General features: G+C 44.3%; 1 protein-coding gene across 1 annotated transcript in view; it reads right to left on the reverse strand.

Moving 5' to 3' along the window:
- Positions 1-1,768: 1,768 nt before the first annotated feature.
- Positions 1,769-17,334, reverse strand: part of LOC147725440 (janus kinase and microtubule-interacting protein 1-like) — a 1,438,523-nt gene continuing 1,422,957 nt past the window's right edge. Inside the window, exon 14 of the mRNA XM_086964109.1 lies at positions 1,769-2,788. Coding sequence (XP_086820235.1) covers positions 2,618-2,788 — 171 coding nt within the window. The 3' untranslated portion in view covers positions 1,769-2,617. The remainder of the gene's footprint in view (positions 2,789-17,334) is intronic.

Raw genomic sequence — 17,334 nt, forward strand, 5'->3', positions numbered from 1 at the left:
CAAGGAGTTGGCAACTCCTTGAGTTTAAGGCAGCGAAATACAAGCTCATGTTTTGGTGCTAAAACCAATTCTACAGGGTACACCAGAGAGTATCACTAAGACCAGCCAGCAAGAGAGAGATTCAGAGGTATCTTATCACAACGTGACAATGAAACAGTGAAAGTGAGACTAATACTGGGGGGAGGGGCACTAGTAAAATAAGGGATTTGTGTAACTACCGTACACAGTTCTGGGGAAGATTCACGTGAAGTTTTGTCAGTGTTTCTGGAGGGAACATGATGGGAAAGGTAACAACAAAGTATAATCAGTAATGATGAGTGGTCAAAGTGGAACATAGTGTTAAACAAAAGTTGAATTGGAGGAGTCTTGTGAAATGACACACACATACAAAAGTAGAAATTATATGTAAGAGGCCAGTTCCTATGGGGACTTCAAAAATAGTTCAAGAAGCAATCATATGTCTTGCTCTGAGAACCTAAAGCCATAATATGAGACGAGAGGAGGAGGAATTTAGGAGAGAAGATAGCATGTACTCCACTGGCATGAGAAAACTAAACTCTTGGATGAGAAAAAAAGTATGAGTCCAAACAATACCTGGTACAATCACAGGAAAGCACTACTACTAAGAAGGAAGTACGGAATGGCAAATATCTTGGGTCACTGTGTCACGTATAAGCGGGGGTATGAAAGGACCAAGGGGCCAAATGTAGTAAGTATTCAGAATCAGTGTTTGTGACAGTGAAAATGTAATTTTGAAAAATATTAATCCAATTTTAGGAACTTGTAAACTTTTACAGATTCCTAAACTGGGATTCTGGGGGACACCGATTCAGTATTTGGAAGGGTTATGTTTTGAGTGTCCCTTCCAAATGCCAAATTGGTATGTTGGGTTTTAATCTTCTGCCACTGAAATCCAATTGCAAAGCCCTAAAAAAATATGTAGTCCTCAGTTGGAGTGGCAACCTGTTCACAAAAGGGAAGGTGTCCACGTGGGACCCCTTTCCCTTGTGGAAAATAAAAACAAAATTGTAACATAGTAGGCAACGTTTCATAGGACAGCTGCACACCCTGAAACCAATTGTTCACAAAAAGTATTTTTTTCAAACACAGTCCGTTTAAAAAAAATAAAAAACTTGATTTAAGTACAATCACATGGCAGCAAGGCCACCATCCTGTGATTGCATCTGATCAGAGTAAGTTACAATGTGTAACCTACCTCATTAGTAGTCATGAGGTAGGTCTATCGCAACCCACTCCAATTTGGAATATTACAACCCGAATTATTAGTGCATAGATTGGTTTGTAAAACTTAGTATTTGTCGCAAAAATACTAGTCATAAATTGAGGTCACTATTTTGGGGCCAGTTATGGCTACATCTGGACCCAGGTTCTGTGGTTACCTACCTTTAAATTATCTGTGGCCATTAATTGAAATGGGACTGGTACTGTGATATTCAAAATTTCAGCTTGACAATGTATACTTATATCGAAGATCGCAGCAGAAGGTGCAAATACAGTATGGGCACAAATGCAGGTGCTCTCTTGACACAATGGCCATGTTCAGCCACACTGAAGGTACCTTGTTGTTATACTGCTGATCCCGAATGTGATAGTTAATACTTTTTCAAAAAAATAATACTTTGTATTGTTAACAGTTTGTCCCACTTTCTAAGTCACATATACTATCCTTACAAAGTAAAATGGTAATGTGAGGAAAACAAACGTCAAGGATTGGATGCAGAGGCAAAATAAATCACTGGCTATGATATGGTGAAAAACGTGTTTTATTAGTTCAAAGGATTGCATACATGCATGGATTAAGTGGACAAGAACTGGATGGAAAAATAAAAGGATGTAAGTTGTCCTTGCTTTTCCAAAACACAAATGCTGGTTAGTCTGTTGATAGAAATTTCAGAGATGAAAAAGAGCGACAAGGCGACTTTGTGTCCTCACATCACACTTATGTAATTCATGAGACATTAAAACACACCCAGTTTTAAAACGTAAAATTGGCATCGGCCTGCAGATCGCAATTCAGCATTCTGAACTGCCTGCCGCACGAGGGAAGCTGTCTGCAGCTCTCAAATCATTCAAGAAATATGTCAAAAAGACAAATGGGAACCGCTTTTACAGCTTTTTGAAGTCAGTGAATTACACTGTTTTGTTTTGTTGTTTTGCTGTCAATTATATTGGATTGTATTACTTGTAAAGATAATGTTAATGTTTCAAATAAAAGATATGCAAAATGACTCAGATCATTGGATTGTGAGATAGGATTTCATGGAAATGTGCATGTACAGTTAGGTAACCAAGGGATGTTATTGTTAGGGTAATGCAACCAAGCCAGAGGGGGGCATGGCAGGGAAACTTGCATGCAGGAGTGAGGTGTCATGGCAGCGGAACAGAAATAAAAAAAAAGGCAAAACCAGCAAAACAAATAAATTTTATTTGATGCATAACAAAACATGCCAGGCATAGATAAATATTAGTTCTTTACATGTTAAAGTTTAACATCTATTATTTACAAATTAAGGCAATTCAAATACACACCCGCCCAAAAATGACAGTTAAAAAGGTAGAACTGGAGTGGCTTCCAAGCTTTAAACAGCAATATACTTTACAAATATTTCAGTCTGGGTTCAAAGAGAATTTCAGCTCCATTGGATAGTTTACAGAAAGACTCTCTTACTTCGAGCTCTAGCACCCTGAACTCTAACAGCTCATTCTGGTCTTTTGCGTCCTGCATCTCAATCTGCAGATGGTTCTCTTCAACTTCTAACCTGTGGATCTAAATCACAACAGAACAGTGGATTAGAAATAGGAACGCTGTGTGTGCCTCGTAGAGTACATTTCTTCATTGACTACTTGACTGAAAGCTGTGTGTGCCTCGTAGAATACATTACTTCACTGACTATTTGACTGAAAGCTGTATATGCTTTGTAGTGTACATTACTTCATTGACTACTTAACTGAAAGCTGTTTGTGCCTCGTAGAGTACATTACTTCATTGACTACTTGACTGAAAGCTGTGTGTGCCTCGTAGAGTACATTACTTCATTGACTACTTAACTGAAAGCTGTTTGTGCCTCGTAGAGTACATTACTTCATTGACTACTTGACTGAATGCTGTTTGCGCATCGTAGAGTACATTACTTCATTGACTACTTGACTGAATGCTGTTTGTGCCTCGTAGAGTACATTACTTCATTGACTACTTGACTGAAAGCTGTGTGTGTCTCGTAGAGTACATTACTTCATTGATTACTTGACTGAAAGCTGTGTGTGCCTCGTAGAGTACATTACTTCATTGACTACTTGACTGAAAGCTGTGTGTGCCTCGTAGAGTACATTTCTTCATTGACTACTTGACTGAAAGCTGTGTGTGCCTCGTAGAGTACATTACCTCATTGACTACTTGACTGAAATCTGTATATGCTTCATAGAGTACATTACTTCATTGACTACTTGACTGAAAGCTGTTTGTGCCTCGTAGAGTACATTACTTCATTGACTACTTGACTGAAAGCTGTGTGTGCCTCGTAGAGTACATTACTTCATTGACTACTTGACTGAAAGCTGTGTGTGTCTCGTAGAGTACATTACCTCATTGACTACTTGACTGAAAGCTGTGTGTGCCTCGTAGAGTACATTACTTCATTGACTACTTGACTGAAAGCTGTGTGTGCCTCGTAGAGTACATTACCTCATTGACTACTTGACTGAAATCTGTATATGCTTCATAGAGTACATTACTTCATTGACTACTTGACTGAAAGCTGTTTGTGCCTCGTAGAGTACATTACTTCATTGACTACTTGACTGAAAGCTGTGTGTGCCTCGTAGAGTACATTACTTCATTGACTACTTGACTGAAATCTGTATATGCTTCGTAGAGTACATTACTTCATTGACTACTTGACTGAAAGCTGTGTGTGCCTCATAGAGTACATTACTTCATTGACTACTTGACTGAAATCTGTATATGCTTCGTAGAGTACATTACTTCATCGACTACTTGACTGAAAGCTGTGTGTGCCTTCTAGAGTACATTACTTCATTGACTACTTGACTGAAAGCTGTGTGTGCCTCGTAGAGTACATTACTTCATTGACTACTTGACTGAAAGCTGTGTGTGCCTCGTAGAGTACATTACTTCATTGACTACTTGACTGAAAGCTGTATGTGCTTTGTAGAGTACATTACTTCATTGACTAATTGACTGAAAGCTGTATATGCTTCGTAGAGTACATTACTTCATTGACTAATTGACTGAATGCTGTATATGCTTCATAGAGTACTTTACTTCATTCTATACTTGACTGAAAGCTGTATGTGCTTTGTAGAGTACATTACTTCATTGACTACTTAACTGAACGCCTCAAAGAGGTTTTTTGCCTAAAACATACAGCAGGCTGCCATTTTTCACTACTATAAATGCAGGAGATGGTAGTATTGGTAGAGGTGCTTTGCTAGGGCCATTAAGAAAATAATTAATGGTTGCCCAGTTTAGGCATAGAAGAAGATGCTAAGAATAATAGTAGCCACATGTTGTTTTCTACATGTCCTTTAAAGAACAAGTTACTTACCTTTGGTAACGATGTATCTGTAAGAGACATATGTAGTTATAGATTCCTTACCTTTAGAATTATCCTCAGGTGTCAGACTGGTTCCAGAGAATTTTCCTTTACCAGTACCCCTGCGCATCGGTAGGTGGTGTTGGTTGACTCTGCGTCTGTCGTCGGTATCGTGTTCACCAGGAAGACGCCGTGGTCTCTATTTAGATGCGGCCCCTGCGCACTGACGTCAGTTCTGACACTACTTTCCACGCCAGTAGCGCAGAGCCATGCAAGACACTGACCATGGTGCACATAACTAGGGCCCTGGAAGTAAGTTCCTATCCCTAGAAGTCAGTTCGCAGAACGGAGAGGATCGTTGGGGTGGTAAGGAATCTATAACTACATACGTCTCTTACAGATACCTTATTACTGAAGGTAAGTAACTTGTTCATCTGAATGAGATCGTAGTTATAGATTCCTCACCCTTGGAATAGATACCCCAGAGGCAAGATGGTGCCAGAGTGAGAGGACGCAGCAGCATCGCTCCGTGGGTCTGGTCCCCTTTATCTTGCTTTGTTCTCCCCATATGAATGCTATATGAGAGGTGACAGATAAAGACATGCTGCTTAAAACGCGAAGCTGAGCTGGGCCTAACTAACTTGAGCTGGAACTGGTGGGGAAAATAAAATACGTGGAAAAACTGGGATAGCTGTGCAGAGGAAGGAAAACTGAGAGCTGAAAGGCCGGGAGGAGAAAGGAGAAAGGAGAGGAGCAAGAAATACAAGGGCCGCGAGGAGTCCGCACAAAGACAGCTGAAAAAAGCTATTAAGAGGGCTGTGTGACTGTGGAGGCAAAGGGCAGAGGCACGGACGATATGTGATAATATCAATAGCGTCTCCAACATTTTATTCAAGCATTTTATTCAAGCACATCCCTCTGAGCACACTTCTGTGCGGCGCATGCCTCAGAGCCGTGAGTACTAAAGTTTTGAAGTATCAAATTGAATCAGATCAGACTGTGCCACTAACAAACAATATCGGTAGTTTTCCCTGCTGTTTTCCCTACTGTTTTCTCTGCCTCCCTGATTTCCATGGGATTCATGGGATCGTACGTGCACGCATCTCTACTGAACTACTGAACTGCACGGAATTGTATTAAACTACTGAACTGCACGGAATTGTATTAAATCGTTTGTTGCTACCCAAAACGAAAGTGCAGGAAATGGGAAGAGAAGGGAGCCAGGCGTAGTGCTAATAGAAGTAAGAAACCGAGCGGGACTGAGCAAAACAAGCGGCTCGGTGTCAGCAACTAGCACCTACCGTCTAGCGATTTTGGAGATTTTGAATATTAGCATATATATCCTCCTCTCTTTTTTTTCCCTTATCGCTCTCGCTCTCTCTTAACTGCTTATTTACCTGGTTCTTCTCTGGGCTCCCTCCATCAGCTCTATGGCGCTCGCACGTCAAAATACCCTCCTTCCCCTGCACGACATCAGGCGTCATCTGCAGACTTGCAGGCCACGTTTTTAAACCACGTGGGCTGTGTGTGCTGCGTGTTGCAGGCAACGTTGCGAGGGAGACACGGAAGTGCTGTCCGATAGCCGATTGGCCGACAGCTAATAATATTCAATTGAACAACCAGGGGAAGGGGGGGAAAGATAAGATAAGAAAGATAAGATAAGATAACAAGATGAAAATTAAGAAAGATAAAGATAAAGGCAAAAGACAAAGGCAAAAGGCAAAAGGTGGCGAAACACTAAGAAAAGGATCAAATGAAAAGAGAGCAGCCACAGCAGCTCCAACAGCAGGAACTGGAGAGTGTGGGATACACAGGAACAGCTACAGCTACAGGAACGACGCAGCAAGCAGAGCAAGCAGGGCAAGCAGTGGGTCCAAAGGAGCACGGTCCACTGGCAGAGTCAGAGAGCACAGATATTACCTCCAAATCTGTGATCAAAATTAAGGTGGAACTAAAAATTTACATAACGAAGCAAATCTATAATCCTACCCGAGCTCAAGCCCCAAGCTTCCTCAAAGTTCACAACCGATCTTTTATAGTACCTAAAAAAAGAGACTTGGCTTCCATAAAAGCAATAATAAAAAATAAAAAACCAAATAAAGGATCGTCTGCACCAGAGCAAACACAGATAAAGGATATGGCTGGAATAGCTGCCCAAAACTCATCGCTGCTTAATCTAGAAAGAGGGGGTAAAAGGAGAGGAGGGAGCAATTCGAAATGTGCAAGAGATACAGTCGCAGATGCAGAACCTTGAAGCCCCAGACAAAGACTTAGAAAGACTTAGAAAGCACAGAGAGTCCAGGAAACACAGGGAAGATATAAAAACCACACAGAGTATAAAAAGCCACACCCTGCAGGAAAATAAGGACACACAAAGACGGCCTGAAACCAGAGGATCCAAAGCCAAGGAAAATAATGTGGAGAAAGCTATATCTGAAGAGACTGATAAAAATAAAATCAAAAATAAAAGCAAAAATACTGAAAAGGACAAGGACAAGGATAGAGAAAAAGCGAAACAAAAACAGAAAGAGAACGACAGAGAGAAAGACAAAGAGAAGGGAAGTGATACAGCGGACAAAGCTAACCTGGAATTAATGGCTAAAAAGGCTCAGAGACTGCAGGCAATAAAAAACTTGAAAGCTGCTGCTAAAAATACTAGATCCCCAACCCTCTCTCAGCCTCGGCTATCTAACATTTTCATCCCAGTAGCCAAGGAAGGACTAAACGAAGCTACTGAAATTATTAAACAAAAAAACAACCAAGCAGACAGCGCGAAAGTTACCAGTGGGGTTGAACCAAACACGCTTGTAGAGCGAATTGGTGTGGATGGGGAAAATATAGCCCAAAAACAAACCCCCACCTCGTCACGCACGCAAACATTCCCCCCTGAGCTTGGTAATACTGCGCTTTCTGAAGAGGACTCGGAATCAGACACATATGAAACAGGAATGTCCACTTCAAGTAAAACAAGTGAAACAAGCGAAACAAATGATGAACAAATATTAGAAGCAACAGTCTTTGAGATTCTAGACTCTAACAAATCCAGGAAACGTAGTGAAACATGCCAAAGCTCGAATTCAAGGAAAAAAACGGGAAAAAAAGAGGGCGAGAGACAAAAGGAGAAGAGCTAACTTAATCAATGATGAGACCACAGATCCTGGCAGCAACAATGAATATGCCATAACAAGATCCAAACCTGTACGAAAAAGTCCGACCCTAAAGCTCCTAGAAGAAACAGAGCATGTTCAAGACCACACTTTAGCTGAGCCAGAAGGAAAAAGCCAGAAACAATCCGGAAAAGGACAAAGCTCAGCAACAAATGCAGAGCCACTGCTGAGCGAAGTGCTGAGCTCCATAAAAAACTTCCATAAAGACATTAAAAAGGAAACCCAAAGGAACCACGTTGCTATTGAGGAGCTACAAGGGGCAATTAAAAAAGTTGGCAACATCTGTACCAAGATCTCTGATAGAATGGCCTCAGTGGAAGCACGTGCAGAAAATTTGATCAAGCTGCAAAAACAGGAGAATGAGCATGATGGAATCATAAAAGACCTCATGATGAAAGTGGAAGATCACGAAAACAGGTCAAGAAGAAACAATCTGAGATTCCTTGGAATACCTGAAGGCTTTGAAGAGAACGACCCAAGGGGCTCTATGATTAATCTGCTGAAATCAGCCTTCCCGGAACTTAGTACGTGGGACATGGACAGAGAAATTCAGCGTGCCCATCGATTCCCACTTGCGCCACCAAAACACCCACAAAAACCACGTCAAGATCCCCCGGCAATGTTGGTCTATTTTGGGAATTTCCTTCTAAGAGAAGCCCTTTATGATCTGGCATGGCCAACAAAGCAGAGGAAACATAAAGATTTTATGTTTTTCACCAGACCAGACTTCGCCCATGCAACTGTTGAGAGAAGGTGGAGAATGAGACAATTAATCGCACCTTTTGAAAAAATTGGAGCAACAGTCTACCTGCAAAACCCAGCACGGCTAAAAATAATATATAAGGGATCAACAAGAAGTTTCTCAAGTGAAATTCAAGCCAAAGCTTACCTAAGAGAAATCTCAGCAACTGAGAAAGGGAATTCAAGAATATAAACGCAAATCAGCAAGCTGTCTATGAAAAAAAAAACATGGGGACCAATCAAAAGGGGTTGTGGAGGGGGGGGTGGGGGTAATGAATAAATGTATAGAAAATTTGGTGTATTCACATAATGGTTTGGGGCAAATATTTGATGGCACTATTTGACCCCACCCACCCGATACGACCAAAAGTATAAGGACCTACCCGCGGGACGCACTGAGGGGCACTCTGACCACACTGACGCCCATACCTGGGTACTCGGGGACCCAGCAAGCCTCATAGGATGGTAAGGGGGGAAGGGAGGGGGACAGAGGGAGGGGAACAGGTAGTGGGGGAGAGGAGCGAGAAGAGGGACGGGTCAGGGGAAAATAAGAGAGGGTCGGGGAGGGAAGAATGGGGGGAAAAAATCTCATCACATCAGTCTATAGAAGAAACTAAAGACGCCAGGTTAACAAAAACTAACTGGGGGAGCGGGAAAAAAAACCAGAAATGACTATGCGGATAGCTTCGCTGAATGTTTGCGGACTAAATGATGGCAGGAAATGAAGAGCTATGAGGGAATATTTAAGAACACTTCATGCTGAGCTGATTTGCCTGCAAGAAACACTTATAGAGGCCTCTCAAAAGGCACTCTTAGAACAGCTGGGATACCAATTAGTATCGTATACGACGCAAGGAACAAGAACAAGAGGGGTAGCGATCTTAGCAAAGCATGGATGGGTGGTTGTTAATAGTCAAAAATCAGACAGATATGGTAGATGGGTATTGGTGGAATGCCAGATACAGAACTACAATTTCACATTATGCTCATTATAGAAGTTATGGTCTCTGTTAACTTAGAAATAGCCAATTGGCCCCTGCCAATAATAGTTTGTGGAGACTTAAATGTTAATGGACTAAATGGCTTGTGGAAGAACGACCCGGGGAAATTCTCCGGTCGGAAGAAGAGAAGCCACAGAGCACTGATTCAACTGATGTGTGATAATGGTCTAGTAGATATATGGGAGCTGCAAAATAACTTAGGGAGCGGTAGTACATATTATTCTGCCCCTCATAAGGTCTTAGCAAGGCTAGACTATTTTTTGGTATCACCTGCTGTAGCATCCACCGCAAAGTTTAGCATACTACCCAGGGTAATGTCTGACCATAACCCTCTCTTCTTAGATATTACAACCGCTGCCCCGCAAAAGAAGGTGACAAACTGGACATTTGAGAGAGCCTTGTTACAGGACTCAGAATACACCGCTCTAATGAAAGAATGAATAAGAATTTTTTTTGTATTAAACAAAAGCTCTGCTCCACCTGCAGTAGTATGGGATACCTTGAAAGCGGGCATAAGGGGGGAGACAATCAGGTGTTTAATTAGGCGGAATAAGGCAGAGAGGGAATTAGTAGAAACGAGAATAAGGGCAGTTGCTAGATTAGAACATGAACTTAGCAGAGCAATCAGGGCGAATCAGGATATTGTTAGTATAACATATGAGCTTGCTATGGCTAAGGCAGCGGTTGGGGAGCTATTTGCTTCTAAAGCAGCAGGGAAGTATTTGGCATGGAGAAAGGACCAATATGAGTATAGTGAGCAGATAGGCCGCATGCTAGCTGTCCGAACAAGGCAGGCTGCTACTAAAGGGGATATTTCTGAGATCAGGTCTGAGAATGGAAGTGTCGTAACAACACCCGAGAATATATGTGCTAGCTTTCGGGACTATTATCAGAAACTATATGAAGATGACAATACGGCATCTATCGAGGATATAGAGGGGTATCTTGAGAGTGTCAGACTAGAGAAACTAACGACAGAGGACAGGGGGCATTGGAGATGGCATTTAATAAAACAGAAATACAGAGGGCAGTCTATGACTTACCCTCTGGCAAACCAGTAGGCCCAGACTCTATACCCTTGGAGTTCTACAAAACATTTTTAGCCGAGATAGAAGAAGAACTATATGAGTTGGCTGTAAATGTACAAGAGGGTGCGATACCACCGGAGTCATGGGGAGAGGCAACCATGATAGTCTTTCTGAAAAAAGACAAGCCTGCAACCAATCCTGGATCTTATAGGCCAATAAGCCTAATGAATAGCGACGTGAAAATCTACTCAAAGATGCTGGCAAATAGGCTAGGAGCAGTAATTGGTAAGATCGTCTCCCCATGGCAGCATGGGTTTATACCTGGGAGATGAACAGCGGAACATGTCAGAAGAGTGCTAACGTTATTTGATGGCACGGCATCCTCACGAGACCCTATGGCGCTGATTCTTTTGGATGCTGAGAAGGCATTTGATAGGGTCTCGTGGGGATTTCTCTGGGCTGCGTTGGAGAAGCTGAACTTGGGGGAGTGCTTTGTGGGAGCTCTGAAAGCCTTATAACACAACCCAAGAATAAGAGTTAGAACCATGGGGGAGCTGAGTGGTATAATAGATATTGGACGAGGAACCAGGCAAGGGTGTCCCTGTTCCCCGCTACTCTTCGCTCTATATATAGATACATTCATTAGGAGGATAGAGCAGAATAGAAACATTCTGCCCATAGTACTGAATAGGCATGAAACTAAAATACTAGGATATGCGGATGACTTGGCTATAACATCAAGCGAACCAATGACAGCCCTAAGTGAAATAGAACAGGAAGCGGCTGCATTTGGAAGACTGTCGGGGTACAAATTAAATGTAAACAAAACCCAAGTAGTAATAAACCAGTAAATATCTTTAGTCTATCCAAGAGTGGTAGAGACAGCAGTATATCTGGGGGTTCGCATAACCTCAGACCTTTCCAAAGTGGTATCTAAGAACTTAAGCCCCATTATAGATAAGGCCAAAATTGATTTTGACAAACTGAATAACCTACACCTAACAACAATTGGACGTTGCAACGTTATTAAAATGGTGTTTATGCCAAAGGTGCTTTACTTATTTAGGACCATACCGCTGATCTTTAACAATAGCTGGTTCAGGGAGCTAGAAAAGGTGACAAATAGATTTATCTGGGCCAAGGGTAAAACACGCCGCAGCCAAAAATTTCTGCCACTCCAAAGAGAAAGAGGTGGGCTGGTGCTACCAGACTTTAAGGCATATTATTGGGCAACGATCCTACAATACATCAGAGGTATGCTGGGGGGGAGCGCTTTAGACAGATGGAGAGGTAGAGATGGTGTCCCAGACGTATATGAATTAGTAGTGAAAAACTCTAATCAATGGCTACTCACATATGAGGAGAGGAGCTATCACAAAAAAGTAAGGTTTAAGACCTTGGTGGCCGCAAGATCAGTCTGGTCTGGGATAAGGAGAAAATTAAAACTAGGGAGAATGAATTATTATACCCCTCTGTATGGGAACCCATCACTGCCGGGGGTATTTCATGACCCAGTTATGAAGGGCTGGAATGTATATGGGGTTAAAACTATCGGGGACCTTATAGGGGCAAGCGGTCTGATCTCTTTTGAGCAGGAACAACGCTTATATAACCTAGGGCATAGACACTTCTTTAAGTACCTACAAGTGAGGTCAGTTCTGATAAAGAAACAGGGAGGAGACATGAATTTTCAAAGAATCGAATTGCTGGAATGCTTAAGGGATGAAGGGGGAACCTCCATCTCGCAATTATACAAAGAAATTTGTAAACATAAAAAGGACGATTATGAAATAATGTATGAGAAGTGGAGAGGGAAATTAGGTCTAACAGGAAATGAGGCAGAGAGGTCATTAAAACTATCAAATTCGGTCTTAAGTGTGGCCAATTTACAATCTCAACACTACAAGACTATGTTCAAACTCTACTATACTCATAAAATAGCGCAATGGGGGGGAAATAGCGGGGGAATTTGTCAGAGATGCCAATCCACGCAAGCAGATACAATACACATGTTTGCATCATGCCCCTCTTTGGATATATATAAAAAATCTTTGGAACAATTTTTTGCCGACTCTCTGGGGATACATTTAACTTTGAAAGATGAAGTTATGACTTTGGGTGTAGCGAGGGCGGGTGTAGATGTTCTTCACCACGAGTTTCTGTATTTAGCTATGACCCTTAGCAGATTATGTATAGCCACTCTTTGGAAGGATCCTAACCCCCCAACATTACAGCAATGGATCTCAGGCGTACTGACGATATATATTTTATAAATGGTACTGTCGGAGGATATGGGCCCCAATAATTGAATGGAAAAGGAGACTGGGAGAGATTTAAGATGAATTAAGGGGAAAGCCAGACGCAATTAAGACTATAAGATATTTCTTAATGATGGCCTTCTATTATTTCTGAGACAATTTTTTTTTCCCATCTGGTAGCCTATCTTACCCAGTCTAAAGCTCTTTGTGTGTTTTTGGGAAAAAAAAAATACTATATTTGTTTTAAACCGGATGATAATGCTTTCTGAATTGTAAGATAACATTCTTTTTATATATTTTTTTGTTTCTGTTTCTCTAGCAATGTATGATGAATCTGTAAATCTGATGTTGATGGAAAAATAAAAAAATATAAAAAAAAAAAAAGGAATAGATACCCCAGCAATGCCAAACACGGAGGTGGGTCTGCAAACCAAGTTTGTGCCAGAAAGTCTCTCCGGACTTGGCTGTCCAGGCAATAATGTTTGGAGAATGTGTGCAGAGATGCGCAGGTGGCTGCCTGACAGATGTCAGGGAGTGGGACTCCTCCCCCCAAAACAGTAGTAGCTGCCTTGCCCTGGTGGAGTGGGCATGCAGTCCCACTGGGGCTTCCTTCATTGCCAAGGAGTAGCAGATTTTAATGCATCTGACAACCCATCAAGATATGGTGCGTTTTTGTACAGTCTGACCTTTCTTGGCCCCCACAAAACCAACAAAGAGTTGATTGTGCACCTGGAAATCTTTGATGCGGTTGAGATTGAAACACAGTGCACGTTTCGGGTCCAGACGGTGGACTCTTTCCTCCTTGGATGGGTGCAGAAGTTGGCAAAGTAATGTTCTGTCCTATATGGAAAGAGGTAACCACTTTGGGAAGAAAAGATGGGCTTGTGCGAAGAACTACTTTGTCTGGATGAACAGCAAGAAAAGAAGGTTCGGAAGTAAAAGCCTGAAGCTCTCTCACCCTGCGAGCAGAGGTGATGTCAACAAGGAAAGCTGTCTTCAGAGTGAGGACCCTGAAAGGACAGATGTGAAGAGGCTCAAAGGGAGTGCTCATAAGATTGGTTAAGACCAGGTTCCAGTCCCACTGGGGCATTACGAAGGTGGGAGGAGGAAAGAGATGAGTAATGCCTTTTAGAAATCTATTTACAATAGAGGATATGAAAAGAGAAGGCTGATCAGAAAGGCGAGGAAAGACAGATATGGCTGAAAGGTAGCCTTCCGGAGTGCCCACAGCATAGCCCTGCTGGGCCAAAGAAAGTATATACAAGAGAACCTCCGAAAGAGGGGCAGAAAGTGGATCCACAGCCTTTGCTGTGCACCATGCCATCTGCAAGCGTATACCGTTTTAGTGGCTTCCAAGGTGACATTACAGACTTCGGGAGGAAGGTCAAAAGCTGTCAACTGTCACCTCTCAAAACTCCACGCAAGGAGGTGGAGGCTGGACAGGTTCGGGTGGAGGACCGTCCCCTGCTGCTGCGACAGAAGCTCCTCCAGAAGGGGCAGCCTCATCGGAGGATCGATGGCCATGCTCAAGAGCTCTGGCTTACAGACTCTTCGTGCCAAATCTGGAGCCACAAGAAGGACATGAGCCCGGTCACGCTTGATCTTCCTCAGCACTATGGGTAGAGGTGGTACAGCGGAAAGGCATACAGGAGGCGGCAGTTCCACTCACGACGAAAAGCGTCGCCGAGCGAGTGTCGCCTTGGAAATTCCAACGCACAGAATTGCTGACATTGCGCGTTCTCTTTGGTGGTGAACAGATCTAACCAATGCTCTCCTCACCACTGAAAGAGGACCTTGCACCACCTCCGAGTGAAGACGCCATTCGTTATACACCAGGCACCGGCAGATGAGTTTGTCCCCCCTGGCGATTAGAGAGCCTGCCAGGTGTTTAACCACCAGGGACATGCCCTGCTGTTCCAGCCATGTCCAGAGATGAAAGCCTCTTGTCAAAGGGTCCATGACCCCACCCTGCCCTGCTTGTTGCAGTACCACATGGCGGTAGTGTTGTCTGTGAACACCAGCTCTACCTTCCCTTTGAGAGAGGGAAGGAATGCCTTTAGCGGCAGACAAATCACCTGGAACTCCAACAGGTTGATATGGAGCTCGTACTCCGCTACAGACCAGACGCCTCTGATCTCCTCCTCTCCCAGATGGCCACCCCATCCCAGGGGTGACGCACAATAAGGACATGAGCACTGGGGCATTACAAACAGAGAAGGAGGAAAGAGATGAGTAATGCCTTTTAGAAATCTATTTACAATAGGGGACATGAAAAGAGAAGGCTGATCAGAAAGGAGAAGAAAGGCAGATATGGCCGAAAGGTAGTCTTTAAGAGTGCCCACAGCATAGCCCTGCTAGTTCAAAGAAAGTATATACAAGAGAACCTCCAAAAGAGGGGCAGAAAGTGGATCCACAGCCTTTGCTGTGCACCATGCCACAAACTTGCTCCATCTGCAAGCGTATACCCTTTTAGTGGAGGGATGCCTGGCTGCCAAGATGACATTACAGACTTCGGGAGGAAGGTTAAAAGCTGTCGACTGTCGCCGTTCAATCCCCACGCATGGAGGTGGAGGCTGGACAGGTTCGGTGGAGGACCATCCCCTGCTGCTACAACAGAAATCCTCCCGAAGGGGCAGTCTGATCGGAGGATCGATGGCCATGCTCAAGAGCCCTGGGTACCATACTCTAGGTGCCCAGTCCTGAGCCACAAAAAGGACATGGGCCCAGTTGCACTTGATCTTCTTCAGCAATATGGGTAGAAGTGGTACAGTGGAAAGGCATATAGGAGGCGGCAGTTCCACTCACGACGAAAAGCGTTGCGAAGCGAGTGTCGCCTTGGAAATTCCAACGCACAGAATTGCTGACATTGCGCGTTCTCTTCGGTGGTGAACAGATCTAACCAAGGCTCTCTCCACCACTGGAAGAGACCTTGCACCACCTCCGAGTGAAGACGCTATTTGTTATCCACCAGCCACCGGCAGGATACGGCCAAAACTGCGCTGTATTCAGAACTGCTCCGATGAAAAGGAGCTTCTGAGAGAGAGTCAGGAATGTCTTCGGCACGTTGATAGTGAACCCCAGCGAGTGCAGAAGGTCCACTGTAGTCTGGAGTTGGGAGGCGATAGCTTGGGGAGATCCCGCCTTCAACAGCTAGTCGTCGAGATAGGGGAAGCCTGTAACTCCTGATCTGCGCAGATGAGTTGCGACCACCGCCATCACTTTCGTGAACACACGAGGGGCGCTGGTAAGGCCAAAGGTGAGCGCAGTGAACTGAAAATGCTTGTTGCCTACCATGAACCGTATGTAATGCCTGTGGGCTGGCAAGACGGGAATATAGAAGTATGCGTCCTGCAAGTCCAACGCTACCATTCAGTCTCCAGAGTCAAGGGCAGACAGGACCTGAGGCAATATTAGCATCTTGAATTTCTCCTTCTGGAGAAGCGGTAGAGGGCCCTGAGGTCTAAGATAGGACAAAGGCCTTTGTCCTTCTTGGATACTAGAAAGTAGTGGGCGTGACTACCAGGACCTACTTCTGGCACAGGGACTCTTTTGATAGTTCACTTGGCCAAGAGAGGTGCAACTTCCTGGGGAAGAAGGGCCAGTTGATCCTCTGACATGCAATGGAAAGATGGTGGCATGGAGGAAGGGGTAGTCTTGAAGGGGAGGGAGTAGCCTCTTCAGAAGATCCGTAAAACCCACCTTTCCGACGTGATATTTTGCTAGTCGAGGAGGTGATTAAGAATCATGCTGCCCACTGGCCTCTGGTGGCCCGAAAGGTTGGACTAGGAGGGCTTGGAGGCTGCGGGGGGTTATGGGGGGACTGGCTCCCAGACCCTTGTCGCTAGGTCCCATATCTGTGGCCTCGCAGAGGCTGGGTAGCTTGCGTGGACCGGTGGTTGGACTAGGTCGACCGTGGTGAGGGACCCCTTCCATAGCCCTGAAAGGGGCAAAAGCAGACTGCATGGGGCAAGAGGTTGCCCTGAGGCCCAAGGAACCATCCCTAGAGGCATGCGGTGGAAGAAAATATCTTCTTCCCAAGGTGGTCCAGCTTTTTGGATTCCCTATCTGGGGGAGTAGTAGGGAATGGGCTCTTGGAGGACGAGGCTTGGACCACCAAGCTCTTGGGGTTGGGTGTAGGGAGAGGAAATGTGAGTCGCCCGGCGCCGGGCAGTGGTGTTGGGCAATCATCCTGGCACAACAAGTGTCGCCTTGGAAATTGCAATGCACAGAATTGTTAAAATTGTGCGTTCTCTTCGGTGGTGAACAGATCTACCCAAGTCTCTCCCCACCACTGAAAGAGATCTTGCACCACCTCTGAGTGAAGACACCCTTCGTTATCCACCAGGCACCTGTGCTGAGCTTGGACCAAGTGCCCAGAAGGATGTCAGTGAGGGCTTCATTAAAAGGCAGAAGGGGCTCCGAAGAGGCCGCTGCCGGTCGGGGGCGTTGTCATTGGAATCGGCCAGGATCCTCGGGGCCCTCTGGCTCCGGAGCCATCGGCATCAAATACCCAGGGCACCCAATCGAGTCCTCGGGGTCCACAGGCGCGTTGGCCATGTTGGGCT

The sequence above is a fragment of the Lissotriton vulgaris genome, chromosome 3_2 (genome assembly GCF_964263255.1).
Source record: "Lissotriton vulgaris chromosome 3_2, aLisVul1.2, whole genome shotgun sequence".
Taxonomy (NCBI): Eukaryota; Metazoa; Chordata; class Amphibia; order Caudata; family Salamandridae; genus Lissotriton; species Lissotriton vulgaris.